The sequence below is a fragment of the Haliaeetus leucocephalus genome, unplaced genomic scaffold, assembly GCF_000737465.1.
Source record: "Haliaeetus leucocephalus isolate CR32 unplaced genomic scaffold, Haliaeetus_leucocephalus-4.0 Scaffold196, whole genome shotgun sequence".
Classification (NCBI taxonomy): domain Eukaryota; kingdom Metazoa; phylum Chordata; class Aves; order Accipitriformes; family Accipitridae; genus Haliaeetus; species Haliaeetus leucocephalus.
Window position 1 is genome coordinate 310326 of NW_010972632.1, and position 25681 is coordinate 336006.

At 46.5% G+C, this 25681-nt stretch overlaps 1 protein-coding gene across 1 annotated transcript in view; it reads right to left on the bottom strand.

The window, feature by feature from the left end:
- Positions 1-262: 262 nt before the first annotated feature.
- GRIN2B (glutamate receptor, ionotropic, N-methyl D-aspartate 2B) overlaps positions 263-25681 on the bottom strand; it is a 205203-nt gene continuing 179784 nt past the window's right edge. The window contains exons 9-13 of the mRNA XM_010565845.1: positions 23787-24016; positions 8352-8512; positions 6065-6252; positions 4037-4275; positions 263-2170 (exon numbers count right to left, since the gene is read on the bottom strand). Coding sequence (XP_010564147.1) covers positions 263-2170; positions 4037-4275; positions 6065-6252; positions 8352-8512; positions 23787-24016 — 2726 coding nt within the window. The remainder of the gene's footprint in view (positions 2171-4036; positions 4276-6064; positions 6253-8351; positions 8513-23786; positions 24017-25681) is intronic.

Sequence of the window (25681 nt, forward strand, 5' to 3'; positions counted from 1 at the left end):
GTAAAGTGCAATGGCCAGGAATGGAGGAGAATGGGAGGAGCGAGAACATGGAAAAAGAGATAAAAGGGGAGGGGTGGGAAAGAGGAGGAGGAAGAGGGGAAACCAAAGAGGTGGCACTTGTCACCAGCGCTGCACTACTCGGAACTCCAGTATCCCACAAACTAAGGACGACCCAGAAGAGTAGCCGATGGGACTGATCCCACCCCACCCTCCCACGCTCCACATACACCCCCAGTCCCTCCCCATGCTCTTCCCCTCTCACTCAAACGTCAGACTCAATACTGGAGAGTTTCTCATAAACATGCCCGTTGCTGGAGCCATTGAAAGCCCTGGGGTTTTTGTTGTTAGGCACACAGGGGTTGGACTGGTTCCCTATACAGATGTCCTTCTGGAAACGGGCTGGCACAGCCCCGTGAAGGGCTGAGACCACCGGCTTGTTGGTGGTGACGATGGCTCGGAAGTCTGGCCTGGCTTTGGGCCCTCCTGCCACCACAGGCTGCCTGAAGAAATAAGATTTGCTGCCGTGGAGCAAGCATTGGTCATCCCCAAAAGTGGGGATGAAAGGGTTTTGGGTGACCCGGTCGGGGTAGAGCGACTTGCTGAGCATGTAGCCCCCGCTGCTGCCGGGGTTGTTGTGGTGGTGGTAGCTGGTGGCGGGCACTGAGGACTTGTTGTTGGCAAAGGTGGTCTCACTGGCTGGCATCTCAAACATGTGGGCATAGGGGCTCCCCTCCAAAAAGCGGCCCTTGTCCTTGAGGCTGACGCTGCGGGGGGCCAGGGCCGAGTCATCCTTCTGCAAGTCCACAAATGTGTCGTAGGAGTGCTGCCGGCGGAGCTTGTTGCGGTTCTTCTTCTGCACCTTGGAGGCAGAGTTGGAAGGGCTCTGAGGATACTTGGAGGAGGAGGTGGCGCTGGTGGCCACGGGCACGGGGGCAGGCGGCTGGTCCAGCTCTTGGAGCGAGTTGTCCTCACTGATGTCATACAGGTTGCCCGCTTTCTTGCAGGCCTCGCAGCGGATGCAGGCCTGGCGGGTGGAGTTCTGCCCCACCACCGATGGCGTGTAGTTGTGCAGCTTAGAAGGGCAACCACGGCAGAAATTAGCCCCAGGCCGGTCCTCCCAGTCTAGGTTGGTCAGGTTCTTCTCCCATGGCGCTGGGACCCCGCTCACAACGCCATGCTTGTGCTCGTTGCTTCCACCAAACTCACCCGAGCCGTGCTTGTGGTGGGCCCTGTTGGTGCAGGATCCACCCCCTCCTCCTCCCGTGTCACGCTTGAACTCGTCTCCCCGCTCTTTGTAGATATCCGTCAGGTCCACGTGTTCCCAGTGCGGCGAGTTCTCCTTGGCCCGAAACTGATCCAGGTAGAAGTCCCGTAGCCCTTCCTTGTCCCTGAAGTAGCGCTTGTGGTCGGGCGAGCGGGGTGGGCGCCGACGGTAGGCCAGTTCTATCTCATCAAACTCCCGCCGGGACTTGGCGGAGGCTGGGCGCTTCTTCAGGCTGTCCTTGTACTGCTGCTTCCGCCGCTTGGCCGCATTGCCCTCGATGTTGCCGTAGGTGACCGTGTGAGTGGAAATGTCAGAGACGTCCGAGCGGATCAGGTCGTCGTGGGCCCCGCTGCCCCCATAGCGGTCACTCTTGAAGGAGAACTTGCCGTAAAGGTCACCCAGCTGGCTGTGCTTGGCAGGGGGTAACCCCAGGTCCAAGGGCTTCTTCCCAATGGACCGTGACTGGGTGTTGAAGGGCGGGTTGTCGCAGTCGTAGAGCCCATCGATGGAGCTGGTGCTGCCAATGCTGTGGGGGCGGTGGTGGTGGTGGTAGTGGTCCTGATACACATTGCTGTCCTTCAGCTGGAGGTTGCCAAAGGTCCTTTCCACCTCGCTAATATAGTCACTAAAGAGGTTCTCCTCGCAGGGGGGGTTGTTGTAGGACTTGCAGTCTGAGTGGGTGAAGCTGCGGCGGTGCTCGGAGATATCGTAGACTGATGACTCACGGCGGATAAAGTCCAGGGCACTCTGAGGTGAGCCATTGACTCCTGACAGGTTGGCCATGTTCTTGGCTGTCCGAAGCAGGCGGAGGATGTTGGAATGGGTGTTGTTCATAGTGGCCGTGGGGGAGTTCATTGCTGACTGGCGCTCCTCGATGGCCACGCCATGGATGCAGCTGTAGATACCCTGAAATGAGAGGAAGCAGGAAGGTGAGTGGTCCTGCAAAGAATACACGAAAGGGGACCCGGACGGGGAAGCACCCTGTGCAGCAACAGCATGTTCCTGTAGGCCGGCCAGGCCTGTCAGCTTTCCATCATGAAGCATAATCAAATAAAATGAAATCAGACCTGCTCTACCAACACTTGCTGTTCTGCCCCTTTCTTGCCCCTCATGTTTTTTTCCTTCCCCTCCATTCCTCTTCCTCTGCTTTGCTTCATGTCATATCTGTAGGATGCAGGAATATCTGCTTGCATCTGTAAGTGTTACTCAAATCTAGTAGGTGTAACACGGAATTGCAAATGGGGAAAATAATATCCTTGGGAACAAAAGCATCATGACAAATGTTTCCGTGTGGATGAGAGGAAGTAAGTCTGTTTTGGCCCTTGAAATTCATCTGGACATCAGTGAATCAACGAGACAGGAGCTATCTTAAAATGGGAACAGCTTCATTTGTCATAAACTTAGCTACATTAATCACCAGTGCAGATTAGAAAAGGAAACAGAGAAAGAGCAGGACTGCTGAATAGGTATTTAGATCTTCTGCATCTGGTTGAGTGAGGTACAACAGAATTTTTAATAGCATTCTGTTAAATTTAACAGTGATAACAGGCTCCAAATTGACATCCCTGAAAGTGGAAGTCCTCTATCAACCTCAAATCAGACAGCAAAAGTGCCCAATTCCTCTGCATTCCCTACTAGCTCATTTCATCCATGACACAGACTGTTTGCAAGGGCTACCCCTAGGAGCAGAAGGAAGGGGTTCGTTTATTCCCTAGCCTGCCAAATGGTGCCTGCTGATTCATGTCAATTGTGAAATGGATACCATCACATCGTGTTACCATGGTTTCTCAGCAGCTAGCAGATGATTAACACTTTTCAGACTTTCCACCAACCTGGCCCAGGTCTAACACATAACCCCAGAATGAAAGAATCTGTACTTAGCTAAGGATCACCAAACACAATCCCCTATCTCATCTGCAGACTAAACCAGGTTAGAAACTAACAATATAGAAGAGAGGCTGTGCCCCTGCATTCAAAAGGCTTTGTCATTTCTCCTCAACAATATGTTATGTAGCAATTACATACAGCTTGCACAATCAAACTTAATTCTGTTATATCAGACACTGAGGTAAAAAATACTGAAATTTGACCTCCCTTCAGAATGGATCAGGAGAAGGGACAAGTGGCTTGAAAGAAGAAAAAAAGCTCCAAATGGGACACTGCTAGCTACACTAATAGCAGAAAGATGACTCAGAAATGATTAGAATCTGCTTTAAATGTAAATATTATACCCTAAGGTAGATTTGCATAAAGCAATTGCTAAGTTCATGTGGTTGTCCTCTCTGGAAGGATTTCTGCATGGTTTAGGGCATGGCTTTTGGTTAGGGACTTCTGACTGTCCATGATAGCACACTTCTAGTTAACATAAGGTTAGCTGAACAGCTGTAATATAGAGGGCAATGAAAAACTCCTGAATTTCTAATCATGTTATCCACCATTACTTGACTTACTGTCCCTAGATTTGGCCTCCTCACAACTCACTTCGGAGGAGCAGACAGTTACAGCTAACTTCTCTTTATACTGCATTTTCATTTCCACGTGAAATTTCCATTTCTGTGACCAAAATCCAGCAGAGACCAGAGATGTCACAGAAAAACATTAGATGCTCTTGCAACATTAATGGGGAAAAGATGCCAGCCTTTATCCTGCAGACCACCACGCCATGCCACCTGTGCGTTAAACAGTCTCGGTGGATTTCCACATCTCCAGCACGGAATGTCTGGACTGTCTGAATAAAGCCTCTGTTCCTCCCCACTAGCTAATGACACTCACCCTGCTGATGGAGAAGACCACACCAGGCTTGCCAGAGCAGACACCCATGAAGCAGTGGCGGAATTGCCAGTAGAAGAGGTGCTCACAGATGAAGGTGATGAGGCTGAGGGCCATGGCTGCTCCCAGCATGTAGAAGACACCTGCCATGTTATCTATATCCAGCTGACTGCTCATAACCTCGTTCTTCTCATTGTGACAAATGCCAGTCAGCCACAGCGCTTCCAGCTCCTCCATCTCCCCTAGAAAGACAGAGAGAAGGAAAGAAACAGGTTAGATAGCCCTGCAATGGCTAAAGAGCTCAAACTGGGGCAGACTGAAAGCAAGAAGCTGATCTAAGGTCATTTCCAGTGGCCATGCTCGTTTTCCACATCTATTATGTCCATAAAATATTCTGACTATCCTTCTGATAGGGGCAGGTGCAATTCGTCACAGGGAAGGCAATAGGATTTTTCCACAGCCAGATATTATCCACAAAAAGCTGCACCACAGGACACAGCTATCACACTTGCCAAATGTCTACAGTGAGATCGTGAAAAAGTTGTCCACCAGATGACTGAAGACCTGGCCTCACAAACTTCCACTTTCATATTAGGTCAATGAAGAGAAAAATCAGTGACTGATACTGGTAGACAAAAATGAGTCACTACTAAATGAAAACATTGTACATTTCCAGCTCTAAATTCAAAATGTTGATTTTTTTAAATCAAAATGTCTGATTTTGAATTTGTTTCCATCATATCCATAGCTCATTAAAACTAGATACAAAGTTCCCAAAAATATTTGTGCATTTCTACCTGGTTTTCTTCCCTTCAATTTTGTCCAAATTCAACACTTCCAAGCCTTCTGACCAATCAAAAATATTACTAATTTGTATCAGCTAGGAACAAATGTTCTGTAGTCTGATTTCATACCCCACTTACTCCCCATTACGGTATTTTCATGAGGGAGAGAGAGATAAACACTCACACACACACACATATTGAGACATTCAGAAACAAACTAATTTTGCAGGTTGGCAATTCCTTTCATGCTGTTAGGAAAGTTAGTTTTTCACATTTGCAACCTCCAGTTCAGTGACAGGAGGAAAAAATCCATATATTTATGTGGTGCCATAGCACAGTCTTTAAAGCTTTATGGAGAACTTATGTCTTTTTCTCAAATAATACATATTAGGATGTTTAGGAGACAGAACACCTTATCCGTCAGGTGGCCAATTTTCTGTTGAAGTATATCATAGCTATGTTCTTTCCATATTTATTATGCCATATGCTATTTTCAGATTTCAGAAAAAAATAAATACTTATAAATAAAATAACCTGTGAATTTTATTTAATCAAAAAAAGGACACAGCAAGATGTAATATGGAATGGAAAGGGAAAGCCAGGAAAATATTTTCTAAGAAGGAATCCCTTATCCCATGAATTTTTTTTTAATAATAGCAATTTCTCTGCAAAGAATGAGACGAACTAGGTAACTATAATGTTCTAATTAAAAACTCACTCCAAAATATGCTTCTGAGTCTCAAGTCCTTCCTTGGGTTTTTTTTGACTTTTTGGAAAATCTGAGCTAACTCTTTCATCCAGAAATTTTTATCCTTTGATTTTGTAAACTCTGCATGGCTTGATCCTGTCTAGAACTATAAAGCATGGGACAACAATGAAAAGTCCAGCATAATTAGTGGGTTTGGTCATGGCAAAACCTCAAAGGTAGTGAAAAAGTTCACAACAGAAATCTTGTTTTTACAAGACATTCTTTGCACAAGATATTTTTCAAACACACATCTGAGCCACTTCTATGAAACCTTTAGTGCTTTTGACATTGCTTTTGATGATACTGCTACCTTGCATCAACAACATAAAACAAGTGACATCCTCACATTTTTGGTGTAATGCCTCTAACAAACGCTTGTTAACAATTTCCTGTTCTCAACTCAAATCTGAAGCACCAGAGCTAGTAACTTCTATTTCTTACATGCAAAACCTGGTATTTCTTAGGAAAACTCCAACTCCTCTTTTTCCTGTCACTTACCATCTCCAAAAAGCTGTAGAATAGCAAGATCAACCTGGCGCTTCCAGCCTGAGTCCTTTTGGATGGCAATGCCATAGCCGGTGGAGGCAAACACTTTCCCACTCCCAATTGTCACCAGCTTGCAGCCTTCATCTCTGCCAGCCATGTAGTTTAGCACTGCTGCATCATAAATGAAAGCATCCAACTTCCTGCACAGGTGCAAGAAACAAGAGGGGTATAGTACAGAAAAGACAGAATCTGTATGAGTTCAAAGGTATTCTCAGGTAATTAAGGCAGAAACGAACCTCTTTCAGATAGACTACAATAGGTTGCATCTTCACCTTCATCAGAGTTAACTAAAATCTGAGCCTAGAACCTGTTAACAGGTGAAGCTAGATCATAAATGAGGACTGTCTGTTTCTTTCTGACTCTTTGACAATCACTTCTGGTCTGAAAGAACATTTGGAATACCAACATAGTGCAAGATAAAGATGAATGAAGAGGAAGTCAAGGGGCTCTATAGTCCTAAGAATAACTTATATTTCTGTACTGCCTTTCATCTCAAAGGAACCTAAAATGCTTTATAAACGTATCAATATTAGATAGCAAAGTAGGGGTTGGAGTAAGGAAAAGATTATCTCCGATTCAAACTGCTGGCATGACTTAGCTGAACAAAATGTAATTTTTTTCAAATTAAATACAGTCAGGACATCATGTTTAACTCCTCAGTTACTGTGAAAAGCACTACTGGATCTTTACCAATGTCAAGTGGCTGTGATAGCAGCTCTATGGTCTACCATGCTGAGTAGCTCTTTGGTAAAGAGTGCTTAGCTGAAAACCACAAGCAAAACTGTGTTTCAACAGAGAAATCCCCATTATGGGCTGGGATGGGTAGACAGCACAACAGACTGATAAGAGCCTTCCTCTCACTGCAACAAACTGATTTGGGTATGGCGGTCAGTCTCAGGGGGCTGCATCTTCCACATAACCAAAGACAGTCGATGAGTAAATCCCCCCACTAGATCTGAAATGAAGCACTTTCTGATAAAAGACCAAAGACCTTCCACCTTGCACATTCTCACACCCACGCTATCTTTTCAATCCACTTGCTGCACATGTATTTCCAGCACGGTGATTATCTCAGTTCAAGTGTGTATCTGTGGGGAAGACTGTCCAAGGGTGGCTATGAAGCCAGGATGACATCTACCACAAGTGATGAGCTCTATTTCATCCATAGATTTCCAGGACAGAGCATATTTATTTCCTGGATGATGACTATCCTGGCAAATGTACCTTTCCAGGATGGCATCCAGCAATGGTACAATCACTTATAATGGGCTGTGTGCCTCTGAACCTGGCAAACAGGTTTAGAAATATTCAGTCAATCCAGTAATTAAATTGGCTGAACATCTTCATTCGTGCTTTGGAATGAACTTTCTCATAAGAGTGCAACATGAGCATAAGCAAGAATGGTTTTTTTTCACTGGGGCTGGGCTCTGACAACCAAAGTGGTCAGCTCAGGGAGGAGGTCTTTAATTATAAAGGACAAAGGCTTGCAAAATGGCATTTTAAGTTAGCTTCATTACAGATTCACTGCTATTAAAACAGGATGAGCTGTTCAAACGTACCTTTTGCTAATGATTTTTCCCACGTTTCCCAAATTACCCAAGGAATTGCTCCCATTTTATATACTTCCTTATTATTCAAACAACATTTTGTTCAGCCCTTGATACTAAAATATTCCAGAGAGGAGGGCTACTTCCAAACTATTTGCTTCAAGCACACCTTCCACTGCACTGTATTAGCTAGCGATACACTGAGGTGGGATTAGTCTCATAAGGCTTGTTTCAGCTTCCTGATTAACATAATCTTTTATACACAGAAGGAGGGAAAACAAAGGAATTTCCAGATGACAATATAAATGCTCTGAGGCAAACTTTGTCCACAGAGGTCTGTGAGCTTTTCCTGTGCTAAGGACCCATCAGCATGAAACATCTTGATGAAGCAAGGTCTTTGGGACTAATATACACAAGGCTAACATACACAAGGATACAGAAGAGCCTCTTTTTTTTTAAATAGTCTTATAAACACAGGAAAACCAGAAACTCTTATATAGATGTTAATAGAAAAACCTGGCTAAGAGAACCACAGAATTATTCTCCTGTGCTGTGTGTGTGGTCTTGCTATACTTCTAACCATGGAATGATAATGGAGGCTCATTTTCCAAACCCCACAAAAAATTTTCTAGACAAGCATGCAAAGAAGTCAGGTTTCTGTGGTAAGTAAGCATGGACGAAGAAAGCCTCACCCAGTCTTCAGTGAGAACAGTGCATCATCCACCCCCCTCTGATTGAACTTCACCATGTAGCTGTGCATTTCAGGGTAGTTGTTGCGAATGTTCCTTTCTGTGCTGCCATTGGGAACCGTCCCAAAGCGGAAAGGGGGCGAGAAGTCATTGGGTTTCTGGAACTGGAGAGACAGAAAAAGAACATTTCTCACAATCTTTCAGCAAGAAGCAGTCATCTGAATGGGAGAACACAGTATCCTCAGAAGGTAGTTCTTATTTTATTTTACTATCATGTACAAAACATTATTGAGAAGATATTATATTTCACTGTTTTCAAACACAGACATCTCCTATTAGTGCCTAAGAACCATTAAGCGAATCTGAGCAACCCGGTCTTTTTGTCCACTCTAGATTAAGTGCATAAAATAGCCAGTGATCAAAGATTAAAAGGAGGTTAGATAAAAGAAAAAAGGAAAACGGAAAGGGAAAAGGTAAAAGTGGCTTTGGAACACAGTCAAGGAAAGATTGTCAATAAAATCTATGTGCATTTTATCCACAAAGCGTCATTTAGTTTCTAAGAAGTATCTTTTTCAGCTCTGTGGATGCCTTTGCACTTCCTGATTCTGACCGAAGTAGAAAAGTAATTAACAAGGAGACATCCCTCTCAGAACAGCTCATACCCACTTCACCAAACGAATGATCAGCTTTCAAACTTTTGGGCAAATGTCCCAAATGAAATGCTATTAGTGACTGCAAGTCACTAGTAACATTTGATGCCCAGAACAGAGCTGGCAGAATACTCCAAACCTTTTGCTGCTCCCAAGAAATACATTCATCATAACATTCCCCTACAGCTGCAAGGCTGTGAGATTTTATATGCCACTTGCTTAACTCGAGTCATAATCAATGCTCTCTGGGGTTTTATGAGCAGTAAAATTTAGACTGTCAATTATCAAGACTGCTTAAAACCCCTAGAACAAGCAGACAGGAAGAAGCACAGAATTGTAAGCCAGGAACTGAAAAAGCAGTAAAGAAAAAGATGCAAAGGTAGGTTAGAAGGAGAGAAGCCTCTGCTCTCTTGATACATCAAGCAGTAGCTTGCCTGGTGCTAATTCTTGACTCCCATCTGTGACTGTATATTTGGATGAGCCCGGGAAGCACACTAAGAGCACACTAACGGTCAGAGCAAACCCATGTAACAGCAACAGTTCACCTGGTACACGAACATATACAGTCATGTACTGCCACCTTCTATAGTGGAAAGTGGCTGCAGTCTATAGCTATAACTTAAAGACACGCAGATGAGCCTTGTTCTTGAGTTCTGCGCAAAGCCATTTTGGAACCTGGTCAACTCAACTGAGGAGGCCAAAGCCACTAAAGCAGTATATCTCTCTCATTCACAACATCTCAGCAATAAGGCCAACCAGGAACTGTGTCTGTCGGTAGGTGAACGCACCATTCATGTCACCTGTTTCTGTGTACCAGTCAACTCATCTGGCTGTGCAAGGAATTGTCTCTCCAGTTTGGATGGTGAGATGGGCTGGCCTGTATGTGCACACACGAGTGCACGAGAGAGAACACACGTCCTACTGCTTTAAGCCAATAGAAAACATCAGGGCTGTTTTTTGAAACACAGGTTGGCACATCACCAAAAAAAAAAGAGGTTTCACATAGCGTAAAACAGGCAGTAAGGTGGCTCTTAGAACCTTGTCACAGCCCCTAGGGATGAAGACAAACTCATAGCTATCAAAACCTGTAATGAAAGCAAACTTTGATGGGAGAAAAATCACCGCAGCATGCTAAAATTATTCTTTTTTACCAAGCTGATTATAGCAGCAGCTTAGGGCACCCATCACAAGAAGGGTATTGCCATACCAGGCGCAAAGGAACACAGCCTCTCCACTGACATGCTAAAACAGGAGAGGCTGCAGAACCCCCGCATGAGGGCAGATGGGGCAACCCCATCCCCACAGAGCCCTCCAACAGAGTAAAGTCAGCAAGGCAAGCAGCAGGCAGGCCCGACCAACATTGGTGTGACCTCAGCTTCAGCATGCCCTTTGGAGGGGCAGCAGCTATGACAGCATCTCTCTGGGCCCAAAGAGTTTTAAGAGAAAAAGAGGCACCATCCAATGTCCATTTTATACCTCCACCCTCCATTCCCAGTGATACAATCTCTAGTTTTGTCTGCTTCCATCACTGTGTCTATGAACTGGAATAAGCAGCATTATAGAGTCAGGCAGGGCTGTGATAAGGGGCACGATCCCACCTCCAAACTATCCTTTGTCCCCCCGTGTGTTCAAGGGCCCATCTTAGCAACCAGAGGTGAAAGGCTCCATATTTAATTTTTAATCTCCTGGGCAATCAATAAATAAATGAAAACATTCCTCTTGAAGGAAATGACTGTTTTCAGCAATTGGAAAAGCTTGTTTCTAGAAATGGAAGCCAGGCTGATGGCTTCTACAAAACCACATACTACGCATTCACTCATCATCCCTTACCCCCTGCTCATTCCTCAGTCAGAACAGATCTGCAAATGCAAATTATTCTCCACGCACCCACATGCACACACACTTCAACCATAGCCTGGTGGACGACGAGACAGGAAACAGTCTGAAAAGGACCCATATGGGACCTACACCAGAGATCTTTAGCTTGAACGCCTAAGAGGATCACACATCCCCAGCCACCTGGTTTGGTGTTTGCAAAGCCGAAAGCAATTGATGCCCAGCTGACTCCACAGTCCATGGAGCCAGACACAAGCACCTGACTTCTCCACATTTAAGAAGCAATAGTGGTATGTGCATGCAGCTTTCTGGCAGGAGATGGCAGCTGAAAAATCCCCATGTTTGTTGCTCAGTAGTAGGTGGGCACAGCTCAGACCAGGGATGGAGTGATCTCCAAAGAGCTCTCCAGAGCCAAAACCTGCTGCATCTTTCTGAGCTCACTTCCACCCTGAAGGAGCAAGAAGACATACAAGCCTTCCCAGAAAATACATGGGACAGATGGGGAAGGAGTGTGTCCTCTCCTGGCAACACGGTGGAGGAACGTGTGTGGAGGAACTGGAGAAGATCCATAAGGAGGAAAGTTAATTGACACTGCTGTCAGAGTTCAGAAAGGAAAGCCACTTGTTTGGCCTCTCCCAAGGGCTGGGAGAGTGGGCCTGGGTCAGAAGAGTCAGCCCCAGGGAAGCAGGGCGTTGTGGCAGGCTGGTCTAGGAGTCTGAGAGACACGAGACAGGAGCTGAGGCACAATGCGGGGCCTGAGTACATGGAGGCAGCCGGTGCAGAGGTAATCTCAATGCCTCGGTCAGTATCAACAAAGGAATTAACCACAGATATTGACAGAAAGGGTCAGAACTCAGATTAATGAGAGAACTCTCCCGTCATTTCATGGAAATGTTTCTCCTACCAGAGCCCTAAGTCACACTACCACTCTACCCCAGGCATCTGCAAAGAGAAGCCCTGCGAGGCTGTGGCAAAAAACCGTGCTGATACCAGGGGAGGGGAAGATGAGCAACTGCACCGGTTGCTGCGCAAGCCCAGCTGCAGAGAGTCACAAGGAGAGACAAGCAGGGCTGCAGAGGGTCCGCGTTTCAGGAGCCCCCCCACACACGTCCCTGCAGCAGGAGCCCTGTCCTGCTGCCCAGCTCTACCCGCCTCGAGGGGTGACTGCCGGGAGGGAGCCCGCAGGGCTCAGCCTGCGCCCAAATTGCCCCGGGCAGAGATGTACCCAGCTGCAGCCTCCCGCTCGCTCAGCGTGGGGCCTCGGTCGCGAGATGCTCCCCTGGTACCCAAGGCGATGGGACACGCTCTCGCCCGTGGGAGAAACCCTTTACGGGGCTGGCTTCACATCAAAGGTGTGGGGGAGGTGGATGCTAGAGATGGGGGTGGGAAGCAGACACCAAGCGTGCCCCAAGGGCTGGGGTAGCTCTGGGACGTGAGACGTCTGTGTCCAGAGCCCAGCGGCTGCCCGCCGCTTCAACCCCTCACTCCACAAATTGAAATCGAGAAGCACTAAGTCCAAGTCGGACCGCGGCTTTGGGAAAGTAACCTCTCAGAGTCAGAAAGCAGAAATCTTGCTGCTCTGGAGAGCGATAAACACACAGGCTGGGGGCTATTAGCACTTTCAGAGTGGAGAGCCCCTTTCCCACTCCCCCCCCCAACTCGCCACGAGAGCTGTCGGCAGCAGCACCGAGAGCGGGTTTTAGTGACTTGTCTGGCAGAGCTGTTTCATTAGCAATTTGGAGCTGTGCCGTGCAGAAAGCAGCATTGTTCTCAGATGTTCGAATATCAATCTGCATAATGAAACAGGTGATAGGAGCTCTTCCCATTCAGGCTGCCGTGATTTGAGGGGATTCAGGGATGAGGGGAAGGGTTATGTCTAATTGGCCACAATTAATTTGATGAGAATTTTTTTCAATATATTGTCTACCACCAAATGGTTCCTACAGAAAAGCGCATCTGCACTTATTTATCTGCCTGATGTAGGCCCTGTTTACACTGTAAAGTGTTTGCCAATAGCATTGAAAGCAGTTTCCCAAACTCAGCAAGCTCTCACAACAAAAAAAGCTCTTTTTTATCAGTCGATCTACTTTTACATTGCTTTAAAAAAAAATAATCCCCTGCTGGATAACATAATGAGCTGGCAAAACTTGGTGCGAGTGTGTTGTGTGTACGAGTGTAGTGCCTTACCTTTACACAGCTTCTCTGGGAGGGCTTCTTTCACTTTGTAAGGCCCAGACCCTCCAGTTTACATTTTCTACCACAGGGAGCTCCGCAGCTCAGACCCACCAAAATAAGGTCCCCAGGTTCAGCTCCTCTGTGAGCTGCAAGCCCAAAAGAGCTTGAGCCCAGGTTAGATACTCTGGGTTCAGTACATTTGCCCAGGTGTTAAGTGCCAAGTTGAGATGCCTCAGGGAATTTCACCCCGGGAGCAGGTGTCTCATAGCCCCTGTGTCAGATCTGCCAGCCAGTATTATGGATACTCTAGTGCACCTAAATTGGCTCTAGACCTCTACATCTGTACAGCTGAATCTAGCCACTGGACCGTTTGGCCCTCGGGACAGTTTCTCCCAAAAGTACAGGGAGCCAGCCACTGTGGGGAGCTGACAGCCCAGAGTGCCCACCACTCTCTTGGACTTGCTCATCAGGGCATCAGTCACAACCTTTTGCACAGGCACCTGTAAGCAGCACTCTGCCTACTCTTTTGGCAGCCATACAAACAGCAGATAGCTGTTGTGGCACAGGCCAAATATCTCTAAAAAAGATGGCATTTATTAGTGAGCTGCAACATAAGATTTAGTGACATCAGGCTAGAAAAGCAAAGTCCATGCTCAAGTGCATAATTTTAGCACAACCTCTCTGCATTTCCCAAACATCCTTAATTGTCCCCTCTTGCTCTGGTTCAGCTGTGTGTCACTGCAGTCAGCTTGTACCTTTCTTCATTGCCTGAGAATCCCTTCAGGCTGTTTTCACAGGAGCTTCATCCAGAACTTGTTAAAAATTAAAGAGTGGGTCAGTGGTTTTCAGGTCTAACTCTTAAGTCTTAATAAGCCTACACTTAAGTCTTGATAGACCACGTGTGTCCACGGCAACATGTCTCGCCCTAGCTGCCTTGCTTCTGTATCCTCTGTTTCAGCCAGGAAATGAACTGCTTCACAGCTAATGGATGACTCTCCAAGAGAGGAGGCTTGTCCTTTCCATACCCCCAAAACATGACATTTTTGTCCCCAAGCTGCACCATGAACAATGCCACAGAATCACAAACCTGGATCTGGCTCTGAGAAGATGTCTGCTCTGCCCCTTTTGCTCCAGTGGGTCTCTCCTAGACATCATCATTCCTGACAGCTCTTCACTCAGCCTGCTGTGGAAGATGGCTGGTGCTGGAGACTCCCCCATTCCCTGAACAACCTGTGCCAGGGCTTTACTACTGGAAAGTTCTTCTCTCCTCAGTGCCTCTCTATGTTATATCTGTTTCTCTCTGTCCTTTAGTCTTGTCATCTGCAGCTTGCAAGTTCTTCGAAGCTGTTAACTCTGTCCTGATCTGCATTCAGGTGGTGACCAGTCTGTTTCTGGAATGTCAGTCATCACTGCCAGAATCATCTTCAGGGCTTTTACTGTATTCTTTTCTTTGTCCAGCTTGATGGTGCACGTAGGCACATCCACACAACTGTGCCCCATCATCTGTCGTGGTAGAGGGAGTGCTCTACAGATTCCCAGAGTGGAGCCTGCTCTATCAGTATGGTGGGCACTTTTACATTGCTACAACAGCATCCCAGCTAGGAGTGTGCCAGCCCAACAACGTAGGCAGAAAATCATACTGCAAACCTAAATCATAGCACTGGTGCAATAATCTGTGAGGAGAGCACACTAAAAAGACTGTGCTGCTCATTCCTCTGTTACTCATGAATCTCTTGTACAGATACTTCTCAAACTTCATTCCTAAAGCGTCCCTTTCCCCTCTGCACAGTCACCTAGTTTTGACATTACAGACATTTTGTACTCCCAAGGTGGAACTCACAGCCATTTCTAAGTGACTACAAGTTTTCAGATACTCCTTTTACCCTAGCTCCGATTTCCTCTCTTCTACATTCCCTCACAATATCACCCACCACCTCCTCAGCAGTGGCTGGGACTCCTCACAGCTCAGAATCCAGTTGCCACATCAACTGTTCCTGATTGTTGGGCCCAGTCACAGCCCTAAGATTGCAGTGGCAAAAAACCCAGTTTCTTATCTTCACCAGTCAAACAATACATGCCTTGATTTATAAACAAAAAAGAATGAAAAAAAAAAAAAAGGAAAGAACAGCATCAAATCCAATATAAGTCAGTTTTGAGAGGGCGTAAAAATACCTTGTGCTCCCTCAGACTTTGACTTTGTGGATTATCTTATTATTCAATAATAAGTGATGTTTCATATTCTCTGGTCTTGGTTTGCATAGTGCTTTCACCCATGAATTCTTCTAGATAAGTCTGAGAAAGGAGTTATCAGTTAGTGCAGCTGACTGCAGCAAAGTTGGCAAAGAATTGGATTAAAGTCACTTTTAAAGGAAGATGTAGGGTGGGTCAGACCCACAAACAAGAAGAAAAATATCTATGAATGTCTGGTGGTGAAATAGGGGCACGTGTGGGTCAGGGAAGGGAACAGAGCAACCTAGGGACAATGCAGAGGTGAGGGGGGGCAGGTGAAAGCAAAAGAAAGGAGTTCAAATATAGCAACTTTAAAAATAATTGCCCTTGTAAAATAACTGAGATGAAAGCAGAGATCCAATTGGTGGAAGAAGCCGCCATCACATGCAGTTATTGCCAGAGCAATGCACACAGTAGGATTGTGCAGCCTCTTTGCAAGCTGGATTGCTATGTGCAGATCTGCTCTGTGCCGCTTCTGCACGGAGCAGAAGACTGAAAACCTTGGGCAGCGCAGCGTCATTCCAGATGGCATTTCAGGGTCCCATGTCTTCCATAGCCAGACCTACAGGCGCATGCTGGGACCACACTGCCTTTCTGCTGGCCCAGGCATTAGGAATACACCAGGCCTGTGGGGCCGCTCCAGGATCAGACCATCAGATGTGGACAGAGTCCACCCGCCACCAACATCAGGTGTCTTCTGGGTCTGCCAAGTGTGTGAGCGTTATGCAGACTCCGTGCAGCTTCTCCACCCAAAAGGTAACCCTAAGGCTTTAAAACTTCCTCGGGACACATTTGGCAGGCTATAGGCTTCAAGTCAGTCACACTGTTAGGTGTCCCTCAAGCTTGACCAGAGAACAACATCTGTAGTGGAATCACCGAGCTTCACCAGTCAGAGATGAAAGCTCCTTGCACAGCCCTAGTGTTAGTAGGTGTGGTATCAGATAAGCACAGTCATATCTGTTGCAACTGAGTGGGCTAAGGGATCTTAGCTACAGCACCCTTAACTTTTGCTTGCATGCATGTAGAGGATGGAGATCATCTGTTTATCCCAGTATCAAATCATGCCATGTGTTCCATCCTTGGAAGTCAGCTTCCTTGGAAGCTAAACGCAATGGGGCAAAAGGCACCTACTGAATAATCCCAGGCAAGCACAAAACAGAAATTAGTCAGGCAGAAAGATGCTGGTTAGTACACTCATGTTAGTGTCATTAGAAGTGTAGATATTCATTCAGAGGGAGAAAATTAACTGATGAAAAAGACCTTGAGAAGAGAGGTGGCAGCTAAGTACAGAGGAGTTTGAAATCTGCTTTGTTTGCACATGAGACAGCTGGTTAACAAATTATGAAACACTCTGAGAAAATCAGAGGATGTGGTTTGGTGGGGGAGCAATTCCATTTTTCATCCATTTTCACTAAGAAAGGCAGGTCAAAGCCTCCTATCTTCTGAGCACTAATAGCAGCCATCCTGCTTCAGCACCTTGTACGTGGGTACCAACCACTGGGCAGCAGAGTGAAACCCTGTGCAAGTCTGGCAAACCTCCCGAAGACTTCACTGGGGTCAGAATCTTCATCCAAGTAATTAGGAGAGCCTAGTCATCACATTAGTGCAATTTCTTAAGCACCTCTGTAGGCTGGGAGGCAAAGCAAAAAGGAGGACACTCAACGCAGGGCAGCTGGGGCATCCCAGCACCATCCCAGAGGTGGGAGATAATGCCTTCATTTAGCCTTCTGCAGAAAGCTGCCTCCCATCTGCAAGCAGATGACAGCAGAGGAATGAAAGCCGCATCACTCCTTTGTGAGTCCTGGGGCGCTGGAGCAGGTACACCTGAACAAGCAAGCCTGCTGGGCCATCAAGACTCAGGGGAAGTTTGACCTTGAATAGCCAAAGGCCTGCGAGAAGCTGGGCTCCTTTCCACCAGGTGAAGTAAAAATGCCTGGGAAGATACAACCTGCCAAATATTTATTGAGTATATGTGTATACATATAACTTCAAATGTCACGGTCACTAGCCATAAGCAATGAAAGGGCGGGGAGGGGGGGCTGCTGTATTTTTTTTTAATCCTGTAGGTCTCATCCTCCCCACCAGCAATTCAGCCCTGATCATTCAGATGAAGGAGGCCAGCTCTCATCTCTCAGGTTGCCAAATCCTGGTGGCAGGGCTGTTGTCTTTTATTTGACTGCAGAGTGCCAAGTACATTTATGGCGCCATATAAATAATAAATAAAAATATTCATTGCTTCCCTCTCCGCTGACTTATACTGATGCGAGAAGCAGGACAATCCTTTGCTCCCCCCTCCCTCCCCCTCTTACGTAAGTCTCCGAAGACGGCTTTTTCCAGACTGCCAAACAATTAGCACAGAAGCGACCAAATTTGCCCAGAGCCTCCAAAGGGTTAGCTCCAAGAGCTGGTTAAAAGGAAGACAAAGAGTCAGTGGTGGCCAAGGCCTGGGAAAGGCCAGGATGGTGCGGCGGGGGAATGCAAAAGCTGCAAGCGGAGGACCATGCCACAGCTCCACAGCATCCCTCAGCCAGCAGCTCCCACCCGTGCTGCCAGCAGAGCCCAAGGGGTTGCAATTCTCCCTTTCCAGCAAGAATGAATTAAGCCTACAGCCTGACTCTGAGTATCCCCTCCCCTTGTATCTTACCTGCTTAAGTTCCCAACTAAACTGCATTTTAACTGGCGCTAATCCTGAAGAGTCCCATTACAAGTTTTTTACTGCCATTAAATCCCTCCAGATCAACAGAAAAGAGAGAATCCTGAGAGACGGAGTCAAGGCTAAAGCATATCGCAGCCTCCTCGCTACTCTGCGCTACGCAGCGCTGAGCTTAAAAAAAGAGGGAGAATGACAAAGAAAGTAGGACTGAAGCAAGGGAAGAAAAAGCATGCTTGAAACCCCACTGACTTTAAACATTTATAGCCTTAAAACTACTGAATCACTTTTTAGCACACAGGCACAGAGGTTTGTTCCAAGGATCTCAGAAAGCATAAAAACCGTGCCAATCCAAGGAGTGCAGAATGACTAAATCTACGATAAATGTACCCATCTACAACTGCAAAAAATTATCTGAGATCATATTTACGTACACAATAAATGTAAGCCACCAGTTAGAAAGATCTATTACTAACATACGATATGCTGTAGCTATTTTAATAGCTATTTATTAATAAGAAGACTTTAGCATAATATTTAATTACACAGATATATACTGCACTGTGTAGTATGTGTAAATAGTTTGTACTATAGTAACTGATGATTTACAAAGAGGTGCAGAGAAATCATCAGATTTTAAGGCACAAAATTTCAGACTATCAGAGCTCTGAGTTTTCTACGCTTCACTGTGAACCAGTGTTTGTTATATTAAGCACCAGTTGGTACCACTAACGTTATATATAAAGCTCATATTTAAGCAAAAGACTGAACACAGTTCAACTTATTTACAGGAAAATGTCCCCCTAGAGAAGCACTGTGGAAAGAAATTCAAATCTATCCCCTGACGTAAGGTTTAGGGGACTTCCTTACTTTTTGGTTTTTGGTCAAGTAAGGTGCATCGGACTCTATGCATTTTAAAAAGGTTCTGATTTATCACAAGAGAAGAGAGCTGGAAGTGGCATGGTCTTACTTCTGTCGAGATAACTCATATCTCCACAAAGGTCTCCTGACAATAAAAATCATACTGCTGTTGAAAGGACTGCATGTTTCCTGCTTTTGGACACCACCACATAAAACTTCCTTTGTATCGTGCAGAAACGTCTGAAAGTATCACAAGTGTCTGTTGATAGCAAATGCGCAATCCCACGGAAGATCTGTACGGCCTCCAAGCCATCCAGTTAGACAATCTTCCCCTTACAGACATTACAAGGTACAAGACTGACCCCCATTTTTGGTCCCCTGGGAAAATTTCTAGCTGACAGATACACCCGCTCTGCGTTTTTCCTGGACTTCTCCAGAACAGGTATTTGTTGTACAAAAGCTGCAACCTCAGAAAAGCATTTAACTTCAATCATGTGAATAATAGCCCATTGACTTTAATGTCACCACTCATGAGCACAAAGTTAAGCACATGCTTAAGTGTTCTGCATATCTGGGATCCTTGTATAATTCAGATTTAATGTGCCGCAGAGTACAATGTGGGAAATAATTCATTTTTCAGTTTCATGGCCAAGCATCTATTACTGCAGAAATACAGCAGATCCTTTTTTGCAGGTTTTCCAGTGAGACTTTTGCTTTGTATCAACCTGAAATGTTTCATTTACCTCAGAATTATGTGTGTTGTTTTGTCTTCCAATTATCTCCTTCTGTCCCTTTCCTTTGTTACAGAAAAAAATCTTTATTTTCCTTTTTTTTTTAAATGTAGGTCAATTTTATGAGTAGTGCCTTTAGAAAATGACAAGTCAAAAACACATGTCAGAAATATCAAACAAAGTATTTTGTTTCAAGTATACTAAAATGAGCTACTCTGGCAAATATCAGAATTTCCCTCTGCCGCCTTATGCTCTTTCCAGATGTTTTTTCAGTAAAAATATTGGCTAAATATTTAACTCCAAAATTTAATTTTTTGGAAAAAAAGGCATATCTATTGAAAAAACCAGCTGACCTCTGCTGCAGAGAAACAGGCCCTTTGTCTCAACATTTCATTAACATCTTAAAAAGCAAATAAGTCAAATGCGTGTGAAATTTCAGCAATCTATATTAATTTGCAGGCATGCAGAAATCCATTTCTCTCCTTTTTATGTCAATTACAAAATTACCATTTTGATACTTTATTAGCTTCTTTGGCATTTCCAACTAATTTACAGGCATGGATACTGGGTTTTTTTATTATTATTAACCTACTGCATTCTAAATTATTTTATTTAAATGCCCTGCTGGCTGTCCACATTTGCTTTTATTCTATTACTACTGTACATGAATGGAAATTACGTGTAGCTATTAGATTATTTCACACATTAGTTCATTTTCTATAATCTCTCCCGTATTTATTGCCTTCGTTAGACCGAAATACCGCAGGCGCTTGTTTCTCTAACGCGTCTGGAGCTCTCCCGTTATTGGAAATTGGGTTATACCTCCTGATTACAGACAGATGAAACCCAGACCCGGGAGCCGACTGCAGCATTCTGCGACAGGCCGTCTTACCAGCAGGGCTTTCGCAGGGGGCCGCGGCCGCAGCAGCCCCCCGCGTGGACCCCAGATGGCCGCGGGCGAGGATGCTGCAGGTGGGCTCGCCGGCGCTGCTGCCCCGGGGCAGAGCTCCTGCGGGGACCCGACCCGGCCAGTCCGGCTCTGCCCCTGCCAGGACCGCATCCAGCCGCTCCGCTGCAGACGGCGGACGGAGGCGGCGGGCGCTGGTTCGGCATCTGCGCCGGAGGAGAGCGATCCGGCCCGCCGGAGCGCAGGGAGCTGGAAGGGGGATGCTGTGGGAGCAGCTCTTCGCCTGCAGGACTCGCAGGGCCAGCGCTGCTCTCGGGGAGGAGCGGGCTTCTCCTCCCCCAGGCTGCCCACGGCTGCAGCGGCGTCAAGAGCCGCAGCTCGATGTATCATCGGGCAGCTGCAAGGGTTAACGTGGGGGAAATAGCAGCCATCGTGAGGTGGGTTCCCGGGTCAGCTCTGGCACCGGTTTTGGGCCAGCTGAGCGCAGAGGGGTGACGCTCGGCGGGGGGAGCATCGCCTGGGCCAGAGGGAGAGCGGCAGAGGTCGCCGCGCTCGGTGCCGGGAGCCTCCAGCCCCCCGCCGTCCGGCCGACCGCCCCGGCACAGAGGTGTCTGCTCCAGCCCCGCTCAGACAGGCCCGCTCGAGCATCCGCGCAGCACGGCGGGGACGTGACGTTAGCCACGCTCTTGCATGTCATTAGGAAGTAAATGCTGGGGCACAGCCAAGAGACCATCCAAGTCCTCAGACAGCTGGAGCGTTTCAGCCCGCTTTTCTGGGGAAGCGGCAGGTCAGCAGCCACGGGCATCTCTCGGGGCGGCTCTTCCCAGGCAAGGCCCAAGGAAGAGGGTCCAGAGAGACCCTCGGGGTGGCTGTCGCGGGGTGTAGCCAGCCTGACCTTGACAAGCGTTCCCCAGCCAGGCACAGTAATGGATTTTGTGCGTGCATCTGGCATTTTGGCTGCTCTACAGAGCCAGTGGGACACCTTCCCTCGGTACTGTCATGCTACAAAGACGTTTGCAAGCAGATCTGGGTCTAGGCGAGTAGGAACAACATCCCTTAAAATAACTAGCCCTTTGCCTATCGGCTTGGACTACCTCCTCTGCTGACTCCTTGCACTGGACACAGCTGCCCTTGCCAGCTGATGCAGCGGGCCAGGAGGTTGATCTGCCTCATTTCTGCACTGGACACCGGATCACACATTGGAGATAAAAGAGACTGGAAGCTATGGTCATTCCTCTTGGCCACCTGGCATTGGTCAGTGACCGCCTACTCTGAAAGTCTGAACTGGCTAATTTAAGCAGGCAGGAAAAGGGAGGTAGAGCCCAGCACCCCTCCATCTGCCCTGGACGTGGCTGCACCCTGCATCCTGGCCAAGCAGTGCCTCGAGGGGCCGAGTGAGCTGCAAGCAGTATGCGGGCTTTGGAAGAGGGAAAAGAGGAGATTCAGAAGAGCGAATTCCTCCCAAACCAGGGCGTCTTGAAGCAGCATGACAGATGCCTGGATGGCTGCTCTCAAATTCTGCAGGGCTCTCTGCACGTTCAGAGAGTGGAAATCCATGAGCCCAGTAGATCAAGCTCATTCACTCGCATCCTTTGGATGGAGTTAGTCCCACCTGTCTTTATTCTCCAGAGGCAGCAGTTGGCCTTCAGCTTCTTACCAGCCAATTTTCATCTGATTCCAGATGCTCTGGTAGATCGTAATTTTACCCTAATGTTGTACTTTCACTAGCAGCTGTGTTTGAGGCATACCACAATGATCTGAGTATGTACTGTGTGGCCCTTCTCTTCCCCATGAAACAGAGCACATATGCTTTAGGATAGCAAAAGCAGACAGAGGTATGTTGGCAAAGAAAAGAAAATGACCTCAGTCCAATACACACAGGCGGCCCTACAGTGCAATCAACTAAAATATGCCCAGAAACTTGTATACGAAGGCTCTGTGGAGTTCTAGGAGTTACCGCTTTCAATTGATATTTCATGCACATATCTCTGCAGGTATGAAGAATATCTTGAAAAACATGAGAATGAAAGCGTGGCTCTCTCCATGAGCCTAGGCACAGCCTGAAACAATAGATCACAGGTATGAACTACCCCATTTAGCTCAGACAGTTGAAAACCTAATGATGACAAACTAATGTTAACTCTGATAGGGCTGGCTGGTTTTGAACAGTCTTTCAGTCTGAGGTAGTCCACAGCTTCTACGGAGTCTCCGCAATAACCTCCACCTGGCAGAAGAGCATCCTCCCCTCCACCCCCTCCTCAACACAGCGCACTGCAAATGTGGAGACAGCGTGAAACAAATTGAGGTTGAAATTAAAACAAATAATAGGAGCACTTCTGCACGGATTGCATTATTCTGTGTCATATTTCATTCCAGGAAAAAACAACAAAAGGGGAAAAAAACTCTTAAAAATTAATCCACCACAGAATTTCCAGCCTGCTGAACAGGACACTGTATACGCAGGGGGCCTGGCCACAATTTATTTCTAGACTATCGTGGGGGACACAAGAGACAGTAACTATAATCAGTCCAGCAGCTGACACTTGCAGTCCTCTTCTTGCTGCTATCCCCGATAGTAGTGTGTGCGACCTATTGCTATTTGGCTGCCCTGCAATGGCATGACCCTTTAAGCAGCCCCAGTGATTAAGTAACAAATTCAGCATGGGCAATTGAGCCTCACAACCCTCAATTCCTTGTGATGAACCTTGCCACAAAACAAAAATAAAGCAGTGTGTAAAGCTTCAGACCCTCATGAACCAGACAGTGCTACCCTGCCTGCACGAGCAATCTCCTCAAAATCCTCAGTGTGCAGAGCCCAGCAAAAGCAAATGCGCTGTGAGGACAAAATGCAGTGCATGTAAACAAGGCAGCGAAACACACTCCGAACAGGAAACAATTTCTTGTGCTAAGCTTCCAAAGGCCTTGAAAAAATGACAGTATAATTTCAAATGCAAGCACTAGTAAATCATCAAAGCCATGCTGATTTACCCCCACGGGCAGAACTTGTCCCCAGAATAAACTAACAGATCGTATTTGCTAGCCTAATGGCCAGCATTCTCACAAAGACAAATTATTTCATCCTGAAAAAACAGGTTACAGCCATTATACCCATCGTCTCCAAAGCTCCATTAATTCATTTCTTGCTGACAGTCAAGGTGTGGTCTGGGATCATGCAAGCACAGTTCAGTTCTGTTTCTAATTCATTCCTGAAGTGCTTAAAACATGTAAAAATGCAACTGAATACCAACAAAGAGCAGTGGTGCTAGTTAAACTAGGGACTAAAGCTATGATGTCACTCTGAAAAAAACTGAACACTTTCCCAGTAAAAGCAGAGAAGAGAGGGTAGAGCAGCCTCTTCTGTGGAAAAGGCTGCTTTGGGGGTTTGACTGGATCCATTACCTTTTTGTCGCTCAAGCCAGACACCTGGTCCACGTACTCCTCTTGGATCATGAAGGCAGCCAGGTTGGCAGTGTAGCTGGCCAGAAAGATGACAGCGAAGAAGGCCCACACTGACACCATGATCTTGCTAGTGGTACCCTTGGGATTCTGCACTGGCACAGAGTTGTTGAACACCAGCCCCCACAGCAACCAGATAGCTTTGCCAATGGTGAAAGAGGGACCTCCTGGCTCTAGAGTGATTGAGAAACATGATCCCACAGTGAGCATCTCAGTAAATGGTCTGCATTTCTATTCACATATGCATCTTGACTTCAGAGTTAAGAGCAGTATCTATTCCCATAAGTGAGATGAATGTCCACAGCTGCGCTCCCCTATGTTCATGACACTGTATCTCAGCAAAGTGCAACCCTGAAAAATAGTTTTTTTAAAACATCCTCAAGCTTCCATATTTATTCTGTCTCAAAGATTTCCACTGAAACCTTATACAAGGGCTTTTTTTGTACCTGATTGGAATATCTAAAAGTGTAAACATTCCATTTCGGTTCAAGTGTTGTCACCAGAAATAGAGTTTGCTCAGAAAAATTCTATCCTCATTTCTAGCTATTCAACAGTGATGTTGTCCTTGAACTCCCAGCATACACCTGTGCAAAACATGGCCTTCACTGTACTCGTACAGGTGAAAGGAAGAGCACCATCTGAAATAACAGGGCTCTACAAATACCTCTGCAAGAGGGTTTCATTACTCAGTCTGTTGAAGACACACAAGCCAGAGAAGAACACAGCTCCCTCTCCCCATGTTCAGTGTCTAAGGTACGTAACAGTGACATACACTTTGGTCTAGCTCAGGAAAATCAGCAGCCCTGCCCCAGACAGTCCAGGAGCAGATCCAGTGTTTTAAAAGCTGCTACTTTTCCCTTATTCACTTTTCAGCATGGAAGCTGACTCATACCCCAAAGCCATGTGTGCTCATGAAGCACTAGGCCTGAAAACTTGTGAAATCTTGCCTGTCTCCCAGCAGCCTCATATCTCCGGCATATGCTGATTCCATTGGTGGGAACCCAAACCAAAATTTGTTCAATCTGAGCACAAGAGGAGCTGTCAGGGAGACTGCAGATGCGATTACTCCAAGGATCCTGCTTCAGACACCGAGAAGACTCTCTTAGGACAAAAGCCCTCTGGCACAGTGCAAGGGTCTGTCACTTTTCCAATGGTGCCAACCCAGCTCTGCAACCTTTTTGGGTTAGCATCCCGTGTTTTATCTCCTCCCTTGGGTAGGCTAACCAGTGCCTAGTGCTGCTGCCTGTGGTTAGGGTTGGCTCCAGCCGAGGAACAAGAGGGAAGAAAGTTTTGACACTCCTCTCCAAACCCCTGAGCAGTGAATGACATAGATCATCTGAAAGCACTGTGTAAGGTGCAAGGGGCTCGTTTTGCACCCTGGGAACTGCACACCAAGTTCAAAGCAGAATCATCACCTGGCAAAACTGGAGCCTCTAGATGCCAGGGAGACAAAGTTGGTATAAGAAACATGGTTTGCCAGTCCTTGTCTTTTTATATGCTGGAGTGGTAGCTTTATATCCCTCTCTGTGTAACATGGCCTAAGACACAGAGCTGCAAGGCCTGAAAATCATCAGTGGGAACTGTAAGGCATAAAAAATCTTGACAAGTTCCCTCCTAAAGCCTTCCTCTCTCCACTGATCGCCCCATGTGCTTTCACAGTTACTCTGTCAGCCACAAACTAAGACAGCAATGGGAGCCTCCGATCCAAACCAGGGACCTGGAATCCTTCTGAGCTCTCCAACTTTGAGTGCCCCAAAACCAACCCAACATCATTTAGGGGCTAGATCAGGGCATGCCCACCTGACCCTGGAGAGAAAATCTTGGTGTCCGTAAAGAGA